At 43.5% G+C, this 12,995-nt stretch overlaps 2 protein-coding genes across 2 annotated transcripts; one reads left to right on the top strand and one right to left on the bottom strand.

The window, feature by feature from the left end:
- Positions 1-1,172: 1,172 nt before the first annotated feature.
- On the top strand, positions 1,173-6,156 carry LOC100844078 (translation initiation factor IF3-1, mitochondrial). The gene is made up of 7 exons (XM_003570711.4): positions 1,173-1,538; positions 1,614-1,681; positions 1,783-1,881; positions 2,459-2,515; positions 3,613-3,681; positions 4,630-4,698; positions 4,847-6,156. The coding sequence occupies exons 1-7, from the start codon at positions 1,271-1,273 to the stop codon at positions 5,780-5,782; spliced, it is 1,566 nt and encodes a 521-aa protein (XP_003570759.1). The 5' UTR covers positions 1,173-1,270; the 3' UTR covers positions 5,783-6,156.
- A 1,354-nt stretch (positions 6,157-7,510) lies between these two features.
- On the bottom strand, positions 7,511-9,063 carry LOC100834723 (protein FD). The gene is made up of 2 exons (XM_003573157.3): positions 8,247-9,063; positions 7,511-8,135 (listed from the first exon to the last, which is right to left on the bottom strand). The coding sequence occupies exons 1-2, from the start codon at positions 8,742-8,744 to the stop codon at positions 8,061-8,063; spliced, it is 573 nt and encodes a 190-aa protein (XP_003573205.1). The 5' UTR covers positions 8,745-9,063; the 3' UTR covers positions 7,511-8,060.
- Positions 9,064-12,995: the final 3,932 nt, after the last annotated feature.

The raw sequence follows: 12,995 nt of genomic DNA on the forward strand, positions 1-12,995 counted from the left end.
TGTTTGTTTGGACTTTTGCTTCAGATTTTGGTGTTTTTAGGTTGTGTTTATTTGGGCTGCAGATTCTACGGATGTAGCTCTCAGAATCAGCTGTGGCTGCCAGCTACGGCTAGAAGGTTGGAACTGCCTGATGTCTGTTTGTTTCTGCGGCTGCAGTGGCAGCTGTAATGTTCTGAAATGACGTGAATGACCTTGTAATTATTTATATTGGGTATAATGCTGACGGTATCGTTTTAAATGTAAATTCGTCGTTTAAGAGTTTCGAATCACATATAAAGTACTCCCTCCGTCTCATATTAAGTGACTCAAATTTGTCTAAATATGAACGTATCTATGTCTAAAAATGTCTAGATACATGTAATAGAAAGTCACTTATCGTGGGACGGAGGAAGTACTAATTAATAGAGTATGTTAAAAAATACATATTCTATCTTAACAAATCATTAGTCTCCCTCTAAAAATAGATCGGTAATAGTCGTACTAGCAAATCACCGGTCCACCTCTAAAAAAAATCCCTCAAAAAGAAAAACAAATCATTTGTCCATGGTCGATTCGTCTCCATTCAAACAAAGTAGCTGCTGGTGCATTCTAACTTGCTCATGTCGGATAGTACTATTGATCCCAAAATCAAAAGCAGCAGTCAAGTAACAACAAGATTAGCTTTGGGGACTCGTCACGTTCTCCACCGCCAGCTCCTTCCATGGCCCGAAGATCCAGCTTTACGGAGGCATATGCGCTGTGGAACTGCCCTCCTGGCCCGCCTCCGACAACCAGCGTAGGCTCTCGCTGGAGGGGGGCGGTTCAACACCGGGATTAGAAGCAGAGGGCCGGCGAGGAGGTTGGCGCAGGGCAAATGGGAGATAGCAGCTGCGCGGTGGGAGAGGAAGCTGCCGCCGGTGGCCGGAACGGCCCGACGAAACCCTAGAGGTTGTTCTTCGTGATCTCATGGATGAATGGGGAATGGGGGTGCGTGTTCAGAATAGACGAATCCAATTTGGACGTGGTATGGAGCTTGGTGGGAGGGTAATTCAGTAAAAAGGGCATTTGTGTGCGGCTCGAAGAAGTTGGCCTAAATGGAGGCCTTATTCGAGAAAAACAGTAATGGGCTTGGGCCGGGCTATTGAGGCCTCAGGAGTAAGTAAATGGTCTTTCTTCTTCTTCTTCTTCTCGCTAGGTCCGGTCCAATAACAGATACAGGCTACTCGTCTCGTCGTCGCCCCCTTTGCTCCGCCGCCGCCGCCGAGCGGAGGCCGTCCCATCGGATCCCATCATGGCGCTCCGCCGCGCCATCGGGTCCCTCGCCGTTCGCTCCCAAGCCTACTACCCGCTCCTCTGCCGTACCGCCCCGTCGCCTCCTACCCCCTCCGCGCCCCCGCCGTCCTTCCGCCGCCCGCTCGCCGCCCTCTCCCCCTGCCGACCCTTCGCCGCTCCGCCTCAACATGTCAAGAAAAACACCAAGGACGAAGACGACGATGCCGCCGGTCCCAGGATCAACAACGACATCACCGCCCCCTTCCTCAGGCTCGTCACCGACCAAGGTACTCTCTTCTACATCACCCTTCCTTCTCCATTCACAGCATCTCCAACGCTCATGCTTTATTTCTTATTTGCAGGCCATGATGTTGTCCCCAGGCATGAAGCTCTTCAGCTAGCCGCCAGGATGGGCATGGACTTGGTTGAGGTACACCACATTTTCCTCTCCACTTAACCAAGTGAAGCGTGTCCAAGGAAGGATGGGTGCACCATCTATTTTATTTTCCACGCTTATATCTTTTCCTGCAGGTCCATAGGAAATCAGACCCTCCTGTCTGCAAAATCATGGACTTCCACAAAGAGAGGTATAACAAAGATGTCAAAGAGAAAGAACGCTTGAAAACTAAGGTGTGTATACTACTTGCTCAGTTAATTTGCTGCCCCATCACCGCTGGAGTTGAGTCGAAATGTTTACAGAAAGCCATGTTTCCGTAACAATGATAATATCTTTTACAAGACACAGATGAACTCTAGGCTTAACATGAAAACAACATCTAGTCAGGTGGAGAGCTATAGCCATATTATGTCCAGCTCAGTAAAATATACACTAGATGTACTTTCTAGGGACATTTGTTCCTCAAGGGTCTTTTGTTCACTGCGTCAAAGTAGCCGGAACCAATTTTCTGCCATATCTAGGCACACTGGGTTGCGTGATAAAAATTATGCTTTCAACTGACTGTTATGCCCCAAAACAGAAATATCTAGGTGCTTTTAAAAAAGTAACGGCTATGATAATTGATAAATGTACTCTTGAACACTAAGAAAGGGAAAAGAGTGCTAACCGGAATATTAATATCTCCTTCCATGCTTGTAGTACTTTTCCGTACGTCATAGCAATGTGCACCTCTAATGGGCTCTGACTTCACATCTCAATGACAATATCATATCATATCTCTCAACTTGTGTTCTATCTGATTTTCTACAGTCTGCTATTGTCTTGCGTGGTGGAGAGAATAAAGAAGTGCGATTTAAGGGCAAAACAGTAAGTTTTCTTTATTGTCATTCTTTGTTCATTGCAGCCTATCATCTTGGCACTAATGTGAAGTGTTCTATCATATATTGTTTGTTCTGTTTCTCAAAATGAAGAGAACGTTCTGATATACTAGAATGCGTGTTTGATTACTATGTGAAGGGAAAACTGTAGAATTTGCTTGTAGCTGCAACCTGGTAGGAATAATTGATGTTTCATCAATCATCATAACATTTTTGTTCAGATTAGAATTTCCAGGTGAATATGTACTAGAATTTCTTATTGTTAATCAGCTTTCACATTATCTTGACCTGTCCTGAAGAGCCCCGATCATGATATCTTAACGGAACCTTGCAGCTTTCACATTATCTTGACCTGTCCTGACAAGAGTGCTTGATTCGTTTCATTTGTTTATGAATATAATTGTATTTTTTTTCATAATTCTACGCAAAAAGGCCTCCATTCAGTTAATTGAACTGAAGGGCCAGCCTCTGATGAAATCATTGTTATTGTCAGAAATGTGTTGAAATCATTGTTAATTGAAGTTCAGGCTCAGGGTGGATGAGTTCACATGAGACATACATGATAGGTTTGAAGAGGCTTGAATTGCAGGTTGTTCTATTTGTGTTCATATGTATGGTATATTCAGAGGCTTATAATCGCAGGTTGCATTACAGAACAGAAAAATCAGAGGCTTGCCCTTCAGTTCAATTAACTGAATGGAGGCCCTTTTGCGCAGAATTATGAAAAAAAATTACAAATTATATTCATAAACAAATAAAACGAATCAAGCGCTTTTGTCAGGACAGGTCAAGATAATGTGAAAGTTGCGAGGTTCTGTTAAGGATATCATGATCGGGGCTCTTCAGGACAGGTCCAGATAATGTGAAAGCTGACTAACAATAAGAAATTCTAGTACATATTCACAGGTCAAGATAACATTTTTGTTCAGATGTAGAATGCATGCTTGATTGCTTCTGTGTAGCTGGAATATGAGCTTTGCTTAGACCTCCCATGCTTGTTTCCAGCTGTTGAGATTATCCATTTTCTAAAAGATCTGGTGGCACTGGCACGTATAGTTGTTGAAGAACATACATTATTGCTTGCAGGAAATAAAAGACTTGAAGGTGAAAGCAGATGCAATTACCAGACTAATGGAGCGTGGTTACAGGGTGAAGGTAAGCCTGGGCTTGCATTCCCTTTCAGCTTTTTTCTCTATGGATGACACCTCTAGGAACTGGAACACGTGGAATTGCCGATTCTTTCTCTTTCCTACTTTATTTGCATTATGAGCTGCTAATAGAGCAGTAGCCTTATATGCGTGTTTTGGTGTTTACTGGGCAATCCCCAAGGAAACCCTACATCTGGGGAAAAGGGAATCCAAATAGTATGAAATAGTTTAGGGGAGCTTTTGTGGATCTTGAAGACTTGAACCAATGATTATGAGAGCTGTTTTGACTTACAGCGGCCCGACATAGGCTCTTAAGTACATTGTTCCTCACGTTTCGACGTTTGCACCAAGCAATATGATCCGTAGGCCATGCATACTCCGATATTCCCGACAGGAATGTTGTTGGAGCCCTGAAAGCGTCCATGGTTGAGGGGAAGGTGCCATCTGAAATTTGGGTTGTGTACGGAGTCTTACATCCTATGTTGAGTCTAGGTTGATTCCTAACTGGAGTGGAGTTGTGGTCATTTTATTCTACCCGGATGATATGGCTTGTATGTGATTGTAGTATGTGGGCAGTTTCTTTTTGTACCTATAAAATGGTACTAGGCATGACGTTGTTTATTATTCAGGAGGAACTTTCTGTCTTGCCGTTGCCTTAGGAGAACCCCAGTTGTCTCACATCCAGTTTGAGCAATAATTATTTGTGTTGGATCTAATTGTGCATGGAGAATAATATGTTCTCCCTTTTTGTCCACTTGAAGCAACAATACGTAACCTGAAGTATTTTCTTTTCGTTTTCTTTTCTTTGAAAGCTAAAGTATTTTGTTTTCGAACCTATTAAAACTTCATAGCTTTTTTTAAATATATATAGATAGATATATGTTGATGTTCATACGCTTGTCTTAAATTCTCAAACAAAACTGTGAAAAAACTAAACGATGTTTCTATTTGACAGTGCATGGCGATGCCCGCAGGTAACGAAGAAGAAGATTTAGGCGGACCTCTATCTCGGTTATTAGGACTTGTAAGCACTTTATGCCTTGCTGTTTCCTGTTTTTCATTTACTGAATATCACTAAATTAAATTGAAGACTTGCTGAGGTCCTGGTAACATATTCAAAATATATTGTTCACAAAAGTTCAGCTCTTTCTACAATTTTACCAATTCAACAGATACAAGATGTCTGCATTGTGGAAAGTGGGCCACATTTGGACTCCAAGCATGCATATGTTATTGTCAGGCATGTGAAGTTTGCAACAAAGAAAGGTGGAAAGAAAGCTAGCAAGGCCATGGAAGATGCAGGCAAAGGCACCCCCCGCAACACTGCCACTGAATCAGCAGCAGCTGCTACTGATAGTGGGGACGAGACAAGTGAACATGGTTTGGAAATTGATGGTGTGAACAGCACAGCCGCCTATCTCTCCCGTGACTCTTCCACACAAAAAGAAGGGCGGGATAGAGGCTTAAGAAGGGAGTTGAAATCAAACCCAGGCAACAACCGTGAGAATGCACAGAACATGATGAATACTGTAGGAAGCAGAATTAACCCTGGTCAGGGGGGACCACACTCACCTGAACGTGGACTTGGTTCCAGGAGTGGAAATCCTCACACGGAAAAGCAAGACAAGACTACTCAAGATATGGCACCTGGGGAAACCAACAGGTATGCCAGTCGAAGACAGCAGATTGGAGGAGACAACCAAGGTAGATCCCCACAAGACCCGAGAAGAGACGGAAATGAAGACCGCTATCGGTTTAATGACAACCAAAGGCCTTTGGAACAGCCTAACCGGCCATTGCCAAGGTTCAGCCAAGGTAGATTACCACAAGAACCAAGAAGAAATGAAACAGGAAGTCATATTCCGTTGAATAACAATCAACGGCAATTCCAACAATCGAACCCGACTACTGAATCCGTAGGCAGTGATGTACGGAATCCTACTTCAACAGCCAGGAGTTTGGGTGTCTTCAGTAGTCGAAAACCTGCCACGTCTGAGTTGAAGAAGACAGATAGTGTATCTGATAGTAAGCATGCTAATACCGGTTCGACTAAAAGCTTTGGGATTTTTAGTTCTCCTAGAAGGGAATCTGGTGATAAAAGGTCATGAAAGGAGACTGGAGAAACGAACCTAGAAACAGAAAGTTTTTTATATGGCAAAGTTTGCAAGGTATTTGGGATTCTACTTGTGAGGCTATCTGAAAGTTTGGTGGCATCTATTGAGAATGTTTCTGATGTTCCATCTGGTGGTGTATTACTTGTTGGGAACTCTTGTTCACCAGTTGTATTGTTAGTATCTGTTTATTTGGGAGAATAAGAGCGCCTGTTTAGACAAGAGCCATTTTTTGCCTGTTAGTTGAAATACCTGTCCTTGTATAAGCGGGACTAGCTCTCGGACCAATCAAGGATATTAATCGAGTCTGACTGGCATTAGACTGTTTAACTGTTAATGTCTGAAATGATGAGATGTCTGTTTTGCATATATGCATTCGATCATGCATGCTGTGTTCTTCCTAGTTTGCTGTATACTGTGTATTACTAGTATTATTATGAAGAGTAGTAGTCTGTGATGAGCAGTTTTGGAATTGATTTATGTTTGACCAAAGTTAGTGAATAAAAGTGGAATCGGGAAATATATATATAGATGGGAGGAATCTGAAAAGGAGAAGATATTCTGCACGCACAACCAGAAAAAGAAAAGAGGAAGAAAAAAAAGATGTGTCTGTACTAGCTAGATAGGTCGATAGATTGATGATGTGAAGGGGAACAAGGAAAGGTGGCATTGCGTGTCGATCAACCGTGCAACAGCACTAATTACAGCAAAGAAAAAGAAGCCGGTTTATACTCCATTTGGAGCTTCCACTTCCTGTCAAACAAAGCAAAAACAGTTAAGTATATAGTAGTTTGTATGTTCATAAATATCATAGATGCAAAAGCCTCCAGGTCGTTTTAATATCTAGTTAACCACGTCATTATCTATAGGGTTGTCATTTGCATGCTGGAAGCTAGCTAGACCTCTAATCAGTTCTAGTACACTATATATAGTTTAGGCTTTCTTAACCAAAGCATTGATCTACAACCAGATTAAAAGTCCACCTGTTGTCACGCCCTTGATAGGTCAAAACTACATGGCCCAATCGATCTGGTCATTGATCTTGATCCCCTACGTACTCTATATACCTCCACTAACAAATTCTTCAACATCCAATCAGTCACAAAAACCCTTTTGGATCATGACCTGAGTGCGCAAAATTAAATGCCAATCTAATTATCATCGTCGTAAGCTTCTTCAAATAAATTCCCTTTGAAGTGATACCTTCTTATCATGCAATTTATATATTCAGAATTATTGATTATAGAAACGCACGTCTCATCACACAATATTGTCGACGATACTTACAAACTAATTTCTCTAGAGTTTGTGATAAAACTCTGGCCATGGAGAGAAGTCACGCATGCACTAGTTAGAGAAGCATGGGTGGATGGATGTGCATAGTCGTTGCAAAGGCCAGCTATCTGATCTAGGGTACATAGACTGAAAATCGGTCATCATCATGTACGTCTTGTGCATTTATTTAGCTAAAAGAAGCTACAGACAAATGTCGCCGGCCCCTAAATAAATACTAGGTGAAGTATAATAGTCGATCCATGTCCGTCTATAAATGTATGCCTATATAGGGTAGCACAAACATGGTGCATGCAAGTGAAAGAAAGAAGAATAAATAGCAGTAGCAGCTGATATTATTGCATCTGGCCAGAAGAGGAGCAACATGCTTGCATATGCTCGGTTGCATTATTGTGAAAAGCTAGCAAACGTACAGAGAAACAGTTGAGGAAATTAACGGGAAAAGGTGCTTTTGCATATATCATATGGGAAAGGACATGTATACATAGGATTCCGGCCACATGCATCTTTCCATAGCTAGCTTAACTACAAGGACAAGCTGCACTACTGCAGCCTGCAGGATAGCCACCACCACAGAAAGAAAAGCCAGCCTGCTGCTACTCGCAAAAAAAGAAAAGAAAGAATCAACCAGGATGCGTGATATATCTTCGATTCTTGGCAATTAAAGGAGATTACATATGGTTGGTCGCGTCGATCGATGTGGCTAGCTACACATGCTACAGACTGGAGTCTCGCGCTGTTCCGAGAAAATTAAGGCCGCGGGCGCAGCGCAGGACCCTGGAGATTACATACATTGCACACATTACATGCATGTGGTTAATCAGCTAGCCACTCAGAACGTACGTACTGCTAATTAGCTCCTAGCTAGGTAGCTATAATACATATGATTAGTGCTACTAATTATATGGTGGAAGCTACAGCTAGCTAGCTGCAATTAACATTGTGTTGATGGCCGGCCGGGGCAGGGACTCTGTGGAGTGAGTCATGGTGCAGGGGCGGAGCGGCACCTCTGGAGTGTGGACCTGTCGGGGACTTGCGCCTCCATGGCCAATCGAGCCTGCAGCAAATCAAAGAATGAATGAATTAATTAGCATTCTCTTCTGGTCTTGAGTATAAAAATGAATAATGATGAAATGCAAATGATTAGCAGAGATCGATTGCAGCTAACGTTGAGGTCTTGGTGGCGCTTGAGGAGCATCTGGTTGTCGCGGCGGAGCTGGGCCAGCTCCAGCTCCAGCTCGTTGGTGTAGGCCTGCTTCCGGGCCCGAGACCGCGCCGCCGACTCCCGGTTCTTGATCATCCGCCGCTGACGCCGCTCGCACCCGCCGCCTGCAGTGATAGCACTAGTACTCCTCTTGTTGTTATTAGCACTTCCAGCTCCGGTGTGATTATTGGAGGCGGCGGCGAAGGAGATGAGGATGTCGTCCAAGTCGGCGGCGGGCGGCATGAGCTGGGCGTCGTCTCCGGAGCTGGAGTTGGAAGCAGTAGCAGCAGCGCAGCCGAGGTAGGTGAACTCCAGCGTGGAGCTGAGGGCGAGCGCCGTGGGAGGCGGCGGCCGGTGGAAGCAGCTGCGAGCCGGGGAGCTGAGGTAGTAGTGCTGCTGCAGGCCGGCGACCGGGGTGGAGGACAGGGACGACATGTCCTTCCAGATCACCTCCTCCTCCATCCCTGCCCTGCCCGGCCTGATCGATCTCCTCTTGTCTTCTCTGGATCAAACTAACACTCGATAGATCCTAGTAGTATTAAGCTATATGTATATGGCACATTAAGACAGTCCACGCGTAAGCAGCATACAGAGCTCCGGCGCCCTGTCTCTTTATAGACCGTGTGTCCACCCATCCATCCACTGTGGATGCAACTGTAAGAATAAAAATTATTCTGCTACTCCAAAAGCAAAGATTTTGGACGGGGCCCACAGCCACCAAAAGCATTAAGCATGCACACTGTCTAGCTTGCTTGGCTACTACTGTTGCCCAACAGCAGCGCCACAGCCCGCAGGTCCTTCTGCTCAATCCCAGTGTCTCAACGGCTTATTCGGTTTACTGAATTTTAACAGAATAAGAAAAATAGACAATTGGGATGACGTGCACACTTTAATTAATTAAGTTTTTTTCATGGGATCTCACATGATGCTAAGCATCGTTAGGAATTCGTTCAGCTTGGTATCATCGTAGGAATCTAGCATCTATATTCTTCCTGTGGAACGAGCGCTACACAAAGGAACAAAATCCTAACGTTTCAAACCATGCAAAAATCCTGCTAAATAACCGATTGAGCCCGAAATATGCATGGCCGACTCCTTGGTGGACTATCATTTAGGGCCCGTTTGACGAAAAACATAGGAATATAAGTGTTTTTTTTCTTCGGTAATCACGAGGGAGGCTCCACCACCTGAATATATTATCCAAAAAAAACGAGAGTTTACAAGATTGATGAGAGATAGTCACGCCACATGACAATGTGTGCATGAATTGATCCGATCTCAAAAACTGGGTTAGCCAAATGAATAGGGAAGAGAAAACACTTGTCGGGCATACAAGATTAGAGGACCAACACCATGAAAACAATCTCCAGCAGTGTCTCCTACGCCGCCAAAAGACATCTAGTCATTGATTCAACACCAGTTGCACAAATTCCACTCGCTTGGTCGGCGTGGAGCAAGGAGGCATTGCCGCCATGGTTAGTATTATGTGTTTATTTGTGTATTTTGCATGCATCTATATCCAACTATACACGTATAGCAAGAGAAAATGTTGAATTTAGTAATTTGGAATGCAATTAATACTGATCAATTTAGTAATTTTTGAGGTAGGTAGGGCGCACGCATGCATTAATCTGGAGGGTGGTCCGATGGTGGTGGGGCGCAATATGAATGCATGTATATATAGAAATTGATGAATGGATGGATATGCACGTACGTACTGCATTGCACCTTTTGGGTATGGTATGGACCATATATGGAGTAGCAGCTAGCATATTTTGCTTGGCAGTGCGCGTTCTACATATATAGCTGGAGGAGAATGTATGTGTATGGCAAGCTCCATATTGCCATTTGCATGCATCTGGATATATCTATCTATCTGTCTAGCTGGTATCTCTATATAGAGATGAAATACATTTCTGGTCGTGCACGCACACAAACAGTAGATCATACACACGCATGCTATGCTATTGCTAGGCTGTACTATATATGCCCATTGGGTATTTTCCTTGCTCTGCTGCTTCAAGGCGTGCAGGTCTGCAGGAGTATAGCTAGGTCCATAGGAGTAGTCTAGAAACTATATATCTATGCATGATGGTGACGGTATATGAAAGAGGCCGATCGAGGGAGAGGAGAAATTAATTAAAGCAGGTGCATATATACGTACATGGCAGCTAGCTTGGCTACAGTGGAGTACGTACAATTAATAAGCTGTGCTGTGCTGCAGAGAGAAGCATGGCATGGCAATGCAAGAGAATCCATTCGATCAGGCACAGTACAGTTGTTGGACGAGTCAATATATGGCTGCCCATACGTGTTTGTCTTTGCGTCAGCATACGTACGTACGCAGGCCACTCTGCTAGCGCTGCTTCAAGATCCGTACTATACGTACGTGGAGCTACCATTGCATTTGCATGGACGAGCTAGTGGAGTAGCTATATATAGTAACAGTGGATGCTAGTACACCTACACTGGGCATTGGCATCGAATATCGATCTTTGCTTGCGCACACGTTCGTACTGGCAGGTTATACATGTTATGTTGCGTCCATCGATACCTTTAAGTACGTACGGTGCATGCATGTGTACCCTCTCCCCTCGATCTTAATTACTCTTTTCATAATTCTTATCGAAATATTACATGTATTTAGACATTTAAAAAAAATATATATAACTAATTTTAGACAAATTTTGGACAATAATTATGAAAAGAATGAAGTACCTGGTAGCAGCAGCTTAAGTACGTATTCTTTCTCTCAAGCAACAACATGTATATCACGGACGAGGTTAACAAAGTTGCAACATATATGATGACTCTCTCTCTCTAAAGTCCTATTTGGGTTGTAGTACTAGAAAAAAGACCTTTTAACAGTCTTTGTTTACAACTATTTGCAAAGTGTATTAATTAGGAAAACATGAAACGTGCAGAAAAGAAAAATATAAAGTTTTTTGGGCGGCCGCGATGCATGCAGCACAACACAGCACAAGGTCAGGTCTCAGCAGCGTGGCAGAGTAGTGATGTTGACCGGGCAGGGGACTTTGTTTCTTTTCTGCATGAATCCTGGGCTGATGACGTGCCCCTGCCACCGGAGCAGGGACGCCCACGTGTCGACCTTCCATTGCATCGCATGCATATGTATACATTTGGCGCAGGCAGAGGACGGCAGCTGTCATGTCTGCCTGTCCATTCCGCATTGGCTCCATTTAATCACACATATGTTGTTGTACATGTTTGCTGCACTCTGGCTGAGTGACCTGGCTAGTGGCTGCCTACGGTGAACAGTCTCTTGCTCCCACAGCTGCTAGCCACCTTTCTTTCTTTTCCTTCTTTCCCCTCCTTTTAGGTACTCTAGCGTATATCTAGCCAGTACCAATTTTCTAATCTAGCATAGGAACCGGCCGATGGTAGCAAACATGTCTCGTTTACAGACGACCTGGCACTTTCTCCCTTTAGTTTCTAAACATATTTTAATATTTCTTCGTCCTAAACAAAAGATGTCTCCATTTTGATTAAATTTAAATGCATCTATACACTAAGTCATATCTAAATAAAAAAATTTGTGTGTATCTTCTTTTCAATCTTCACTCGGGCCAAAGACTAACTACTAGCTGCGGTTCCTCAAAAAGAAAAAGAAAACCCTACTAGCTGCGGTTTGAAGATCCACGTTACTTCATGCTTCTGGTGAATAATCTACTGTATTAGAAAAGGCAAGTAACAAACCTCGAAAGATTTTTGAAGATCCACGTGAGCTAACCCTTTTTTTGAGAGAGAGAATCCACGTGAGCTATCTGTGTGACGGCCTCGAATATAGACTTGGGCCTCCTTTTTAGGCCTGCTTGTTCACACGCTCAGGAACTAGACTTGGGCCTCCTTTTTAGGCCTTGGAATGGTGCGGGTGGGAAAGAAAAACGAGTTTGCGTCCTGGAGGCCCAGCAAAGTTTCTCATCGTTATGATATTTTTTAGATTCCAGCGGCCAAGCACAAAGATCTCTCGATGAGTACCATCAAAGATTATATAGACAGATGAGATATATGCATCAAAGATTAATCTTCCGTTCCATATATCCCCGCCCATTATTCAGTAGTCGATCGGCGTGCGTCACATACACATTTGGCAATTAAAGAAGCATTGCACTCAGTCTTTATTTTCGTTTTCCACGGCATGTGTTGGGACCTGACATACGTAACGTACGTGCATATTATTTTATTAGTTTTTGGCAAGCAGGAGGAGCTAGTTTTTTACTACGAGTGGAGTAAAATTTAGTTGGGAATATAGCATATACATACATATGTCTTGCATGCATATATGCAGCTAGCTGGATCTGAATCTGGATCTATATAGCTAGATAGATAGATATCGTGGTGTCAGCAGCTAATATATGGTGGCCGGCACCGGACTTTATGTGGACCGGCCGCGCACGTACGGTAGCTATATAGCTTAATTACATGCTCCCTAGGAATATAAAGGCCAATTAGTTTTAATTGGTTGGCATCCCATCCACCATAAATATATTACCCAATCGTCCAACGCAAACGATCGATATATGGATCCAATGCACTCATATATATTTGCCTCAGCTCGCTTGCGCTAGCTGGTCCAGCTTGCTTTCGTAGTACTAGTGGCATCACGCACACAGTATTCCGCCAATCCTAGCTAGTCGTACTACTGTAGAGGTAGCGATCAAGATCGATAGACGGTGCAAAATGCCTATATTG

This window comes from Brachypodium distachyon, chromosome 3, assembly GCF_000005505.3.
Source record: "Brachypodium distachyon strain Bd21 chromosome 3, Brachypodium_distachyon_v3.0, whole genome shotgun sequence".
In the NCBI taxonomy this organism is placed as follows: domain Eukaryota; kingdom Viridiplantae; phylum Streptophyta; class Magnoliopsida; order Poales; family Poaceae; genus Brachypodium; species Brachypodium distachyon.